This window comes from Aquarana catesbeiana, linkage group LG07 (assembly GCF_042186555.1).
Source record: "Aquarana catesbeiana isolate 2022-GZ linkage group LG07, ASM4218655v1, whole genome shotgun sequence".
Lineage (NCBI taxonomy): Eukaryota > Metazoa > Chordata > Amphibia > Anura > Ranidae > Aquarana > Aquarana catesbeiana.
The window spans coordinates 153,594,451-153,608,519 of NC_133330.1; the positions used below are offsets into that span (position 1 = coordinate 153,594,451).

Sequence of the window (14,069 nt, forward strand, 5' to 3'; positions counted from 1 at the left end):
ACAGCGAAGCTAAATATAGCGCCGCTTTACCATCGTTTTAGTGGCGCTAGCGGGGCGGTTTTTACCCCCGCTAGCTACCAAAATAGGGTTAAAACCACACGCAGCAGCGATTTGCAGGCGGGTTTGGAGCGATCCCCCATTGTTTTCAATGGGAAGGGGCACTTTAGGAGCGGTAAATACACTGCTTCTACAGCGCTCCAAAGATGCGGCTTGCAGGACCTTTTAGACCGCCCTGCAAGCGCACCGCTCCAGTGTGAAAGCCCTTGGGGCTTTCACATTGGATTGCATTGAGTGGCTCTTTCAGGGCGCTTTGCAGGTGCTATTTTTAGCACTTTAGCGCCTGCAAAGCGCCTCAGTGTGAAAGGAGCCGCTTTCACTGCCGCTTTCAGTATATCCTTGGTGTTACTGTTTAAATGAGAACTTTTTTAGGTTTCTCAAGTGGAACAAATAGCACAGAGGAGCTTCTCCACTTGGTCCTCGTTCACACTTGAGCATTTGTGATCTCAGGCAGAATCGCTGCAATCCCAAAATGCTTGCACAAATTGCCCCACGCCTATTTGGGTGCAAGTGCGGTCCAGTTCTGCTGTGATTGTCGCACTGCTGTGCAATTTATCTCGCCAGAACCGCCATGTGTTTTGGTGCAATTTTGGGATCACTGGAAGAATCGTGGCAATCCTGCCAGAGATCGCAAATGTTAACAGGGCTTTTTGCTTTGTTAAATGTTTTGTTAAAAATGCTTGCATTGCATTAGAGATGTTAAATGGGCCCATGCTTGTCAACTACTAAGACACTGGCACACTTGTTTTTATATATATATATATATATATATATATATATATATATATATATTCATTTTATTATCTCTGCTGCATTGAAGAACTTATCCCATTTGCCTGTAAAATATATATATATATTTTTTTTTTTTTTACAGGCAAATGGGATAAGTTCTTCAATGCAGCAGAGATAATAAAATGAATAACACTGCTGTATTGATGAAATTGTAATTTGTATTATTAGGAAAATATATTTTTAGAAGACATTTCTTATCTGAACATTTGATTCATTATGTTTTTCTTCCTCAGGTAAGCAGCTAGAAGGAATTTGGTAAGTGTTTGTTTGTTCTTATATTTACCGCAGTCATGTGTCATTGTTGTTTTATCATACTTAAGCCCTAATTGGATGACATTTAGGGGGTCATTTATATCAAGGCCTGTTCTCCATTACACATTGTAGTGCTGCACACATAGTGGGCCGCATTTTATGGCCTATTCATAAAATGCAGGCTATAGTGCCAGTTCACACAGGGGCAACGCGACTTGCAATGCGACTTTGCAAGACGACTTCTGTGCGACTTTGAGCAACTTACTATGCGACTTAAAGTTGCCTCCAGGACAGGCAACTGGCTGTGGCCAATCACAGAATAATCAGCTCTGTGGGAGGAAGGAGGTTGCCTGGGTAAACGTGGGGAGTACCTGGGTAAATTATTTTCTTTTTCCTGTAAAGTCACTTTAATGTAGATGGAGAGTCGACTAGGAGGCGACTTCCATTGAAATCTATAGGTACAAATCGCCTAGAAGTCACCTTGAAGTAGTACAAGAACCTTTTTCTGAAGTTGGAGCGAAATTTAAAGTGGCTCTCATTCACTTCTATGGCATTTCTTATGTCCAGCGACTTGGGGTGACTTGAGGACTTACAAGTCGGATCTTTCAGGTTTATCTCATGACCAGGCTTCTCTACAAGGCTTGTCCCCTTCTCCAGAAGCCGGTCTGCACATTATTATGCTTTATAAATCATGCACAATTGTGTGCATTTTTTTTTTTACATAGTTTTCTAAAGCATTCTGCATTTTTGACAGTTTCATTATTATCCTGGGTTGGCTTAATGATGATGACAGTGGTTGACAATGCCTGTGCGATGTGTATCAGCAACTTATAGTCTCCACCAGGGACTCGTGTGAAACTGTGACAAAGCAGGAGAACAATTGGGGAACAATTGTCGCACCAAAACGGAAAGGAGCTGACCAAGGACCATAGTTGTAACACCAGGGATTTCTTTCAATAAAGGCTGCAGATTTGAAAAGACTGAAAACAACTTTTGTAATTATGTTGACATGGAAAGATTTAGGTCAACTTTACTTGGTAAACATGTGTCATTGTAATTTTTTTTTTACTGGATCAGTCCTAAACCTATGTAAAACATTCCAAAACCACTGAAATGACTTTGTTGTCTTTGTTGTAAAGTGTGAAGTAAACCTTCTCTCCATCCTTACTTTAATTCAAGGATCCTACCTGTAACATAACCTGTAATGACAAATCCAGGTATGTTTATATTTATAGCCAAAGTTCCAGTTAATGTGTCCTAGGAGCAGGGCTGCTGATAGAAATTGCGGGGCCCCGTACAGACTACCTGACAGGCACCCCCAAGAGAATATTAAAGCTATATTTTGCTAAAAATACAAAAAAATCATTATTAGCAGATACACACACGTACAACCTAACTCACAGAATTCCTGCTAAATCTAAGAGATAAAACAGAGTTAATAAATAAAAATGAAGATTAGATGGGGAAGAAAATATACAAGCTGGGCAGTTGGATCTCTGGGATCAGAGAGACAGAGGGAGAGAAACAAAGCTGGGCCTCATGTACACTAGAGCTGCTAAACTCAGGTTTAGGAGCAGTTGGGCATTTTTTTTTTTTTTTTTTTTTTTCAGCAGCCTGTGAACTGTCCTCTGTTATCTTATGTGTAGATGTACACTCAGGCGTTTCTAGTAGTTTAGAGGCAGTTGAGGTTACTGGCATTTTTTTTGAAAGCAGAAAAATTCTGTTCAGGACTGTAGTTTACTGGCATTTCAAACCCCAAACACGCGTAACCTCGGTAAACTGCATTTATGCGCATTTGCATTTTTATAAGCGTTTTTAAAGAGGAAAACATTTCTGATAATTTTTGAACATATAATGTTGAAAAAAACACAAATTTCACCACATGCGGTTGCTTGCATCAATGGATGAATCTAGTAGCTATGAACTCTGGTCATCTCACAAAATTTTCTATGTCTTTGGAGCCTCATCGGTATCAGGAGCATTTCCTCACACATGCTCATGATGGGATCCATAGTGAAAACACAAAAAAATAAGACCGCTATCTACAAGCACACTACTCTCCGTTCTCTCACAGAATGGCTGACATAGTTAATAATACTTTGTTTTTGGTTTTTTTCATGCATTGTAGGCATTTGGGAGGGTCTTCTGAGGTTATCTACAACCACTTTAATACTGGGCACTTTCACCCCCTTCCTGCCCAGGCCAGTTTTCAGCTTTCAGCGCTGTAACATTTTGAATGACAATGCAACACTGTACCCAAATGACATTTTGATAATTTTTTTTCACACAAATAAAGCTTGCTTATCACCTCTGTGGTTTTTATTTTTTGCGCTATAAACAAAAAAAAGAGCGAATTTTGAAAAAAAAAAAAAAAAAAAACAATATTTTTTACTTTTTGCTGTAATAAATATCCCAAATGTAAAAAAACAAAATAAGAATAAAAAAACAATTTTTCCTCCGTTTTAGGTCGATCTGTGTTCTTCTACTTTTTGTTTTGGTAAAAAAAATGCAATAAGCATATATTGATTGGTTTGCGCAAAAGTTATAGCGCCTACAAAATAGGTTATTGATTTATGGCATTTTTATAATTTTTTTTTTTTTAATTTGTTTACTAGTAGTGGTGGTGATCTTCGGACTATATAATTTTTTTATCAGGACTGCGACATTGCGGCAGACAGATCGGACACTTTTGACACTTTGTGTAAAAAAAAAAAAAAAAAAAAAAAAAAGTGTCAAAAGTGTCCGATCTGTCTGCCGCAAAGTCGCAGTCCTGATAAAAAAATTATATAGTCCGAAGATCACCACCACTACTAGTAAACAAATTTAAAAAAAAAAAATTATAAAAATGCCATAAATCAATAACCTATTTTGTAGGCGCTATAACTTTTGCGCAAACCAATCAATATATGCTTATTGCATTTTTTTTTACCAAAACAAAAAGTAGAAGAATACAGATCGACCTAAACGGAGGAAAAATTGTTTTTTTATTCTTATTTTGTTTTTTTACATTTGGGATATTTATTACAGCAAAAAGTAAAAAATATCGTTTTTTTTTTTTTTTTTTTTTTTTTTTTTTTTTTTTTTTTTTTTTTACACACACAGATCCACGTTTCTGCTCTGTCACGAGCAATCGTGGGTGTCTGGCAGACATCGGGCACGCCCATTGGCTCCTCGGTGACGCGGCGGGCCTGCGCACTTCCTAAGCTGGCGTGAAGCTGAGGACGTCATTTGACGTCATATTACTGTCATATTACTGTGGGCAGGTATTGAAGTGGTTAAACACTTCTATCCTCAAACGCTTATAACTGCTGCTAAACTCGCATAAACGTGGTATGTAAGGCTTTGTGTACAGTGCTGCTGGTAAACGGGCATTTAGGAGCAGTTGGGCATTTTTTTTCAGCTGTCCCTGAACTCTTCTCTGTTATCTTATCAGTACATGTACACAGGGTCATTTCTAGGCAGTTGAGTTTAAAAACATTTTTTTGGAAAGTGTTCAGGAAGGATGTTCAGAGGCATTTGAAACACCAAGTGCTTGTAAACGCGGTAACTCACGTTTAGCTGCATTTCTTTTACAGGTTTATTTAATGGAGATACATTTTTGACTATTTGAAAAAAAAAAAAACACCTCTAAACGCAGAAAAACAAGTTTTTAAGGCCTCATGTACACTGCTGCTGCTAAACGGACATTTAGGAGCAGTTGGGCATTTTTTATCAACTGCTCCTGAACTCTCCTCTATTATCTTATCAGTACATGTACACAGGGTTGTCATTTCTAGGCAGTTGAGTTTCGAGGCCTTTTTTAGAAAGCAAAAAAAATTAGTTCAGACGCTGAGCTTAGAGGCATTTCAAGCGCCAACTCGCCGGTAACTCGTGTTTTAGCCGCGTTTCGTTTACAGGCGTTTTTTATTTTTCACTATTTTAAAAATAGCTTCTAAATGCAAATGCAGCAAAATGGACGTTTTAAATGTGGGTTACTATCTGTCAAGTTAAATCGTTCAGGAGAGGTTGTAAAAATGTCCCATGTATTTTTAAGCTTTAATGTACACGGGACGTTTTATAACCTCTCCTGAACGATTTAACATGACAGATAGTAACCGAGGCTTAGAAGCGTTTGTCACTTGAAATGTCTCTAAACTCAGTGTCTCATTTAAACTCAGCAGCAGTGTACATGAGGCCTTAAAGCTGTAAAACTGATGTTTTTCACTGACTTTTCCAGCTGTCAAGTTTCCAGCATTCAGAAAAGGTTTTCAACTGCTCTGTGTACATGAGGCCTTACAGAGATAACAAACTCAGGTGCAGAGCTAACATTAGATGGGGGCTGGGAAGGGGGACCCACACAGGGAGGGGGATTAGTGAAGGACAACTGTCTTTCTTAGCAGATAAAAGCTGGCAGCAGGGAGAGGGGGGAAGACCACCTTTTAGCTTCTGAGAAAGAGACAATCGTCCCTCACTAATCCCCCCTTCCTGTGCAGGCCCCCCTGTGTGCTTGGGGGGGCTCCCTACATGAGGACCAGTGGTCCCCCCCCCCCTATCAGCAGCCCTGCCTAGTAGTATAGATGCCTTTTCTGCAGCTTTGCTTTTTTAAAGACAAGCATGTTATTGCTGGCACCCCTTTCTCCATCCCCACCCCCCTTTCAGCGAGATTCTCTGTATATTGTTGAAACAGCCATTGTCTCCTTAATTGCAGCTATCTTTTTCATGGCCGTTTTTAGCCCTAATTTTGGAGTGCAGCTTCTAGACCCTGCTGGACTGGTCGTTGCAAGGATAGCCTGGACGTGACCTTGGGACACGTAGGGCGCTTTCATGACTTTATTCTGGTAAGGGTTAGCCATAGAACACTTTCCAGGTTAAGAGATGTCAGCATTGCCCCAGCGCTTGCCTTGGTTCTGAAGACTCAGTGAGTTGGCCAGTCAGCCTGAGCAATGGGAGCCATCTCATTTACTAAAACTCCTGTCCTGCAAAGAACCATGTGGATCGTTGATCTTCAATCTGTTCCCACTGCCCGCCTACACTGACTTTGGTCCCCTCCGGCCATCCATCCCTCATCTGCTACCAGCTGTCCGGGTTTCATGAGTACCCAAAGTCTTACAATGCCTTACCACCACGTGACTGCAGTCTGCCTAATTCTACACATTCCAGCTGTGATGGGTGGCCCCAGCTCTCACTCTGCTTCCAGCTACGGACTGCTTGCAGTGTGCTGACTGATGGTACAGACCTCTGCAAGCTGGAATCATGTTGCCCTCTGCTTCTAAAGTCTGTTCCATCACCTGAGTCCTCTTTAGCTTCTTTGGCTGTGGCCAGTCCCTCTGTCTGAAGTTTTTGCTACAGTCATGCAACACTTTATGACCCAAAACGCCCAGTTATTTGCTGACTGTGATCAGAGGCAACAGGCATGCTCCTGTTCCTTACCATGCAGATTATCTGACTTGCTGACAGTCTTGTCAGCTTCTGAGCCATCGACCAAAGAGACTCTGATTCTAAATTGCTCCAGTCTTTGACAGATAAGCCAACCACTGAGGAATCGCAGTCTACTGCTATCTCTCCCAAATTGGAAAAGACCATTTTGTCTCTTATTGATGTTATGTGCACCAATCTGAAACTAGAGGATCAGCCTGTTCCTATTTCCAGTATTGTTAAAAATAATACGTGCTATACTTACCTGCTCTGTGTAGTGGTTTTGCACAGAGCAGCCCAGATCCTCCTATTCTTGAGTCCCTCTTCGGGACTCCTGGCTCCTCCCTCCTGTTGAGTGCCCCCACAGCAAGCAGATTGCTAGGGGGGGCACACAAGCCAAGCCGCAGCTCCCCGTGTCCCTTTAGATAGGGAGCCACAGCCTGGCCCCGCCCCCGCTTTCTTCTCATTGGCTCACTGACTTTGACAGCAGCAGGAGCCAATAGCGCTTCGCTGCTGTCTCAGCCAATGTGGCGGGAGATCCCTGAGACAGCCGAGTCTCTCCTGCAACATCGCTGAATCGAGATGGGGCTCAAATAAGTATGAGGGGGGGCTGATGCACACAGGTTTTTTTATCTTAATGCATAGAATGCATCAAGATAAAAAATTCTGCCTTTACAATTACTTTAAGGCCTCATGTAAACTAGCATACACTGGCAGCTCCTAAACTTTAGTTAAGGAGGTTTTGGCTTTTTTTTTTTTTTTTTTTTTAATTTGTTTTTGTCAAAGCTCCTAAACTCAACTCCATAAAAACCTATGTGTCAATGTACACATTGGGGGTTATTTACAAAAGGCAAATCCACTTTGCACTACAAGTGCAAAGTGCACTTGAAATTGCATTGAAAGTGCACTTGGAAGTGTAGTCGCTGTAGATCCGAGGGGGACATGCAAGCAAATTAAAAAAGAGCATTTTAGCTTGCACATGATTGGATAATAAAATCAGCAGAGCTTCCCCTCATTTCAGATCTACCCCTTACATTTACAGCAACTGCACTTGCAAGTGCACTTTCAGTGCAATTTCAGGTGCACTTTGCACTTGTAGTGCAAAGTGGATTTGCCTTTCGTAAATAACTCCCATAGGCTTTTAGCAAAGTTTTTTTCTAGCTGCTGCGTTTTGATGAGCTTTAACCTCCCTCTCCTGAATGCGGAAGAATCGCATTCAGGATAGGAACATTTTGACCGCTGGCCATGGGAAAACGCCACGTATTGCATTTTGCCACGGTAAATGTAGGCCAGTGTACATGAAGCCTTAGGGCCCATCACACTGGGCATAAAAAAAATAAAAGTGGCATTTAGTAGCATTAAGTGTTGTCAAGTGTACATTGGCTATAGTGAAAAATAAGCAGTGGGGAATGTTTTGGAAAAATGCTTCTCAAGGCAAATGCCCATAAATTCTCAAACTCTTGTGCAATATGAGCCACTATAAACATATTTTTTTTTTTTTTTTTTTTTTTATGCTGAAGTAAGCACTCCACAATAAAAAATTCAAAAGTTTATTAAAATTCTGTTAAAATGTACATAAAATCATCTCCTATATTGTAAGCTCTAACGAGCAGGGCCCTCTGATTCCTCCTGTATTGAATTGAATTGTATTGTACTTGTACTGTCTGCCCTAATGTTGTAAAGCGCTGCGTAAACTGTCGGCGCTATATAAATCCTGTATAATAATAATAATAATTTCAAAAACACTTTCCAACAGTTTATGATAAATTCCCCAAAAAGGGTGAAAGAGCGATCATCCTTTTAGATCCTAGCTCATATATAACAAATGCATGTATACACAAATGACAGAATTCCACAAATTTATTGGGACAGACCACAGGAAGAAACGGTGCACTAATCTCAGTCTCTGCATGTTTCGCCAGTAAATGGCTTCTTCAGGAGACTTTATTAAATCAGGGAGTAAATCACAGCAAAGTCCATACATCTATATGAATCATAAAATAGATGCAAATGCAATGAGCGTTGAGTACTCGTACATGAAACCAGGAACTTGTAGCGCCTAATCCAATTGGAGGGAGGGGCAGTAAAAATGACAGTAAATTAAAAATATGTAGGTGAATAAGTACAGTGCCTTGCAAAAGTATTCATCCCCTTTTGGCATTTTTCATGTTTTGTTGCCTGACAACCTGGAATTAACATGGATTGTTTGAGGATTTGCATCATTTAATTTACAGAACATGCCCACAACTTTGAAGATTATTATTGTTATTATTATAAATTTTTTTTTTTAATTGTGAAGCAAATAACAATGTGCATAACTATTCACCCCCCTAAAGTCAATACTTAGTAGAGCTACCTTTTATCACAGCTCCAAGTCGCTTTGGATAAGTCTCTATGAGCTTGCCACATCTTACCACTGGGATTTTTGCTCATTCCTCCTTGCAAAACTGCTCCAGCTCCTTCAAGTTGGATGGTTTGCGCTTGTGAACAGCAATCTTTAAGTCTGACCACAGACTTTCTATTGGATTGAGGTCTGGGCTTTGTTCCAGGCCATTCCAACACATTTACATGTTTCCCCTTAAACCACTCAAGTGTTGCTTTAGCAGTGTGTTTGGGGTCATTGTCCCGCTGGAAGGTGAACCTCCATCCTAGCCTCAAATCACACACAGAGTGGTACAGGTTTTGCTCAAGAATATCCCTGTATTTAGCACCATCAATCTTTCCCTCAACTCGAACCAGTTTCCCAGTCCCGACTGCTGAAAAACATCCCCACAACATGATGCTGCCACCAATATGTTTCACTGTGGGGATGTTCTTTGCGTGATGTGATGGGTTTGCGCCAGACATAGCGTTTTTCTTTGATGGCCAAAAAGTTCAATTTTAGTCTCATCAGACCAGAGCACCTTCCTCCATACATATTGGGAGTCTCCCACATGCCTTTTCGCAAACTCAAAACGTGCCATTATGTTTTTTGCTGAAAGTAATGGCTTTCTTCTGGTCACTGTGCCATAAAGCCCAACTCTGTGGAACGTACGGCTTATTGTCGTCCTATGTACAGATACTCTAGTCTCTGCTGTGGAACTCTGCAGCTCCTTCAGGGTTACCTTGGGTCTCTGTGCTGCCTCTCTGATTAATGCCCTCCTTGCCCGGTCCATGAGTTTTGGTGTGCGGCCGTCTCTTGGCAGGTTTGCTGTTGTGCCATATCCTTTTCTTTTGGTTATGATAGATTTGATGGTGCTCCTAGGGATCATCAAAGATTTGAATATTTTTTTTTTTTTTTTTTTTTTTTTTTTATAACCTAACCCTGACTTGTACTTCTCAACAACATTGTCCCTTACTTGTTTGGAGAGATCCTTGGTCTTCATGGCAGTGTTTGGATAGTGGTGCCTCTTGCTTAGGTGTTGCAGCCTCTGGGGCCTTTCAAAAAGGTGTGTATACAGTGGGGACAGAAAGTATTCAGACCCCCTTAAATTTTTCACTCTGTTATATTGCAGCCATTTACTAAAATCATTTTAAGTTCATTTTGTTTCCTCATTAATGTACACACAGCACCCCATATTGACAGAAAAACACAGAATTGTTGACATTTTTGCAGATTTATTAAAAAAGAAAAACTGAAATATCACATGGTCCTAAGTATTCAGACCCTTTGCTCAGTATTTAGTAGAAGCACCCTTTTGATCTAATACAGCCATGAGTCTTTTTGGGAAAGATGCAACAAGTTTTTCACACCTGGATTTGGGGATCCTCTGCCATTCCTCCTTGCAGATCCTCTCCAGTTCTGTCAGGTTGGATGGTAAACGTCGGACAGCTATTTTTAGGTCTCTCCAGAAATGCTCAATTGGGTTTAAGTCAGGGCTCTGGCTGGGCCATTCAAGAACAGTCATGGAGTTGTTGTGAAGCCACTCTATCGTTCTTTTAGCTGTGTGCTTAGGGTCATTGTCTTGTTGGAAGGTAAACCTTCGGCCCAGTCTGAGGTCCTGAGCACTCTGGAGAAGGTTTTTGTCCAGGATATCCCTGTACTTGGCCGCATTCATCTTTCCCTCGATTGCAACCAGTCCTCCTGTTCATGCAGCTGAAAAACACCCCCACAGCATGATGCTGCCACCACCATGCTTTACTGTTTGGACTGTATTGGACAGGTGATGAGCAGTGCCTGGTTTTCTCCACACATACTGCTTAGAATTAAGGCCAGAAAGTTCTATCTTGGTCTCATCAGACCAAAGAATCTTATTTCTAACCATCTTGTAGTCCTTTAGGTGTTTTTAGCAAACTCCATGCGGGCTTTCATGTGTCTTGCACTGAGGAGAGGCTTCCGTCGGGCCACTCTGCCATAAAGCCCCGACTGGTGGAGAGCTGCAGTGATGGTTGACTTTCTACAACTTTCTCCCATCTCCCGACTGCATCTCTGGAGCTCAGCCACAGTGATCTTTGAGTTCTTCTTTACCTCTCTCACCAAGGCTCTTCTCCCCCGATAGCTCAGTTTGGCCAGACGGCCAGCTGTAGGAAAGGTTCTGGTCATCCCAAACGTCTTCCATTTAAGGATTATGGAGGCCACTGTGCTCTTAGGAACCTTAAGTGCAGCAGAAATTTTTTTGTAGCCTTGGCCAGATCTGTGCCTTGCCACAATTCTGTCTCTGAGCTCTTCAGGCAGTTCCTTTTGACCTCATGATTCTCATTTGCTCTGACATGCACTGTGAGCTGTAAGGTCTTATATAGACAGGTGTGTGGCTTTCCTAAGCAAGTCCAATCAGTATAATCAAACACAGCTGGACTCCAATGAAGGCGTAGAACCATCTCAAGGATGATCAGAAGAAATGGACAGCACCTGAGTTAAATATATGAGTGTCACAGCAAAGGGTCTGAATACTTAGGACCATGTGATATTTCAGTTTTTCTTTTTTAATATGCAAAACTGTCAACAATTCTGTGTTTTTCTGTCAATATGGGGTGCTGTGTGTACATTTTAATGAGTAAAAAAAATGAACTTAAATGATTTTAGCAAATGGCTTCAATATAACAGAGTGAAACATGTAAGGGGGTCGGAATACTTTTCGTCCCCACTGTATGTAATGACAGATCATGTGACACTTAGATTACACACAGGTGGACATCATTTCACTAATTATGTGACTTCTGAAGGTAATTGGTTGCACCAGAGCTTTTTATGGGCTTCATAACAAAGGGGGTGAATACATACGCACATGCCAGTTATCAGTTTTTTATTTCTGAAAAATAGTTTTTTGTATATATTTTTCTAATTTTACTTCACCAACTTAGACCATTGTGTTCTGATCCATCACGTATAATTCAGATTAAAAAAACTATTGAACTAAAGGCTGTAATGTAACAAAATAGGTAAAAAGCCAAGGGGGGTGAATACTTTTGCAAGGCACTGTTAATGAGAGGACCACAAACTCGCAGCAGTGGGAGAGATCGCTCAAAATGTGTATATATCTCCGACAAGTGGTAAGAGCTCATCTACCACAAAAAGTCAGTAGAATCCGTGCAGCACAAAACGTGCTAGAAAATAAATGCCTACAAAAATAAAAATAAGAAAATGTAATCCAGGACAAAAAGCACAAGAAAACAATGTCCTTATTAGCAAAGTAGCTAATTACTAACCTTAATAATAATAAAAAAAACAAAACCCTGATTAGCCAGTCCATTCGGACTCCACAGTCCCCATGAAAAAGTGACCGCACCTAGACTAAACATCTTATTTATTTATATATATATATATATATACACATATACACACACACATTTTGATATAATATATATTATAAATAATTATTATATATCTCAAAAAGATGGCCGCCACAACTAGGCCCCTCCCTGCACCTGCCACGTCAACGTGCTACATTGGTGGGAGGCATGCGGGTCTCCAGAATGCACGGCCCCATACTAGGCTGCGCATGTCCAGAAATTGTGGGGCAGGGCACCAAAACTCCACGGCCAGGCACCCGCATGGACCGGCAAGAAACCAGAATTAATGCATGCAAACATCTGGACGACAGGGAAATGCCGCAAGAGAGGGACCCCGTCCCACCAAAGACTGGTTTTGCTACAATTGCTGGAGTTGATGGGGGTTATCCTTGGGCTGGCCTACAGTTTGCCAATGTTCAAGTGGTTGTAAAGCCTAAACATTTTTTCCCCTTTGCATTCCTTGCATTAAGGTAAAACACGTCTGCAGCTATTCTCTCCCCCCACTTCTGGGTCTCACTGACTTTGCCGTCATTTAAAGCCAGTGATGCGGGGCAGAGGGCGGAGTCCCGCTGTCTGTGTCAATTGAGGCAGCGGCAGGCTTGGGAACAGGCACGCATGAGTACTGGCCAGAGGGGAGGGGCCAGGAGCCCCGGCGGGGGAACCCGAAAAGAGGAGGTATGCGGCCGCTCTGTGGTAAATATAAACATGTTTGTTATTTAAAAAAAAAAAAAAAAAAAATTGCCTTTACAATCTCTTTCAATCCTCTTTTATAGGCAGAGGTATAGCCTAATTTTCTTTAAAGGAAAATATACACTGTATATGTACAGGTGCACTTGTTAAGTGTAATATTGCCCTATTTGCTAAATGGGTTTATGTGTATGTACAGCTTGGCTATAAGGTTACTACATAGCAGCTAGTCTGTGAATTAATACGTGTTTAGTAGCGTGTGTGTTTTTTATATATTTTACTGTATATGATTCTAATATGCCACATACCATCAAAAATTTAAATTGCAATAATTTTTCATTCCTGTTCAGTGCTAACATTTTATTTACTCTACTCTATATTTCAGGCATACTTCTATTATTATATTTGATGAAGAATTCTTCTATGGAGGAGGTGGCATCACTAGCTGTCCACCGGTAATACCATGATTTCAAGCTCTTAGGGCATTTTGTTTTTGAGCAAATCTCATTTACTGTTAGAAATTTGAATCATTTAGAGAGTCTAAAAGATCTTAATCAATTTGGTAGACTGTCTAATGTCTGTATACATTGGGTTAGATTTTTTTAAATATACAGTTGTTGTGCTCATAAGTTTACATACCCTGGCAGAATTTATGATTTCTTGGCCATTTTTCAGAGAATATGAATAACACAAAAGCTTTTCTTTCACTCATGGTTAGTGTTTGGCTGAAGCCATTTATTATCTGTCAACTGTGTTTACTCTTTTTAAAAGCTCGGTTCCTACATGTTTCGCCAAGACCCCCGGGGTGGGCCCGACAGAGAGGCCCACACTCTGTCGGGCCCACCCCGGGTGTCTGGTTTCCAGGTACGTACCTGCACGTGTGGGAGTGTTCCAGGTTACCCCCCTATGGGTCCCAGTCCAGCCACTTATCCCAATCTCTACCACATGTTCTCCCATAATTTTTTTTCCTTGTTTAGTTTTTTTACTTGGTTTTTTGTATTTTTGTGCTTAGATCTTCATCATTGCAAAAAGCTCATACTATTCCCTGATGAAGCCAATGTCTTGGCGAAACATGTAGGAATCGAGCTTTTTTTTTGAAGGCCATCTCCACCTGGCCCACTCCATTGCATTTGACATTGTTAAATTGATGTGTAAACTGCATCCAAGATTTTACCTAT

At 41.0% G+C, this 14,069-nt stretch overlaps 1 protein-coding gene across 2 annotated transcripts in view; it reads left to right on the plus strand.

The window, feature by feature from the left end:
• Window positions 1-14,069, plus strand: part of DESI1 (desumoylating isopeptidase 1) — an 87,595-nt gene that overhangs the window by 27,552 nt on the left and 45,974 nt on the right. For both annotated transcript variants that reach the window (XM_073592733.1, XM_073592734.1), the window contains exons 2-3: window positions 1,083-1,104; window positions 13,277-13,346. In XM_073592733.1, the coding sequence (XP_073448834.1) occupies window positions 1,083-1,104; window positions 13,277-13,346 (92 nt within the window). The remainder of the gene's footprint in view (window positions 1-1,082; window positions 1,105-13,276; window positions 13,347-14,069) is intronic.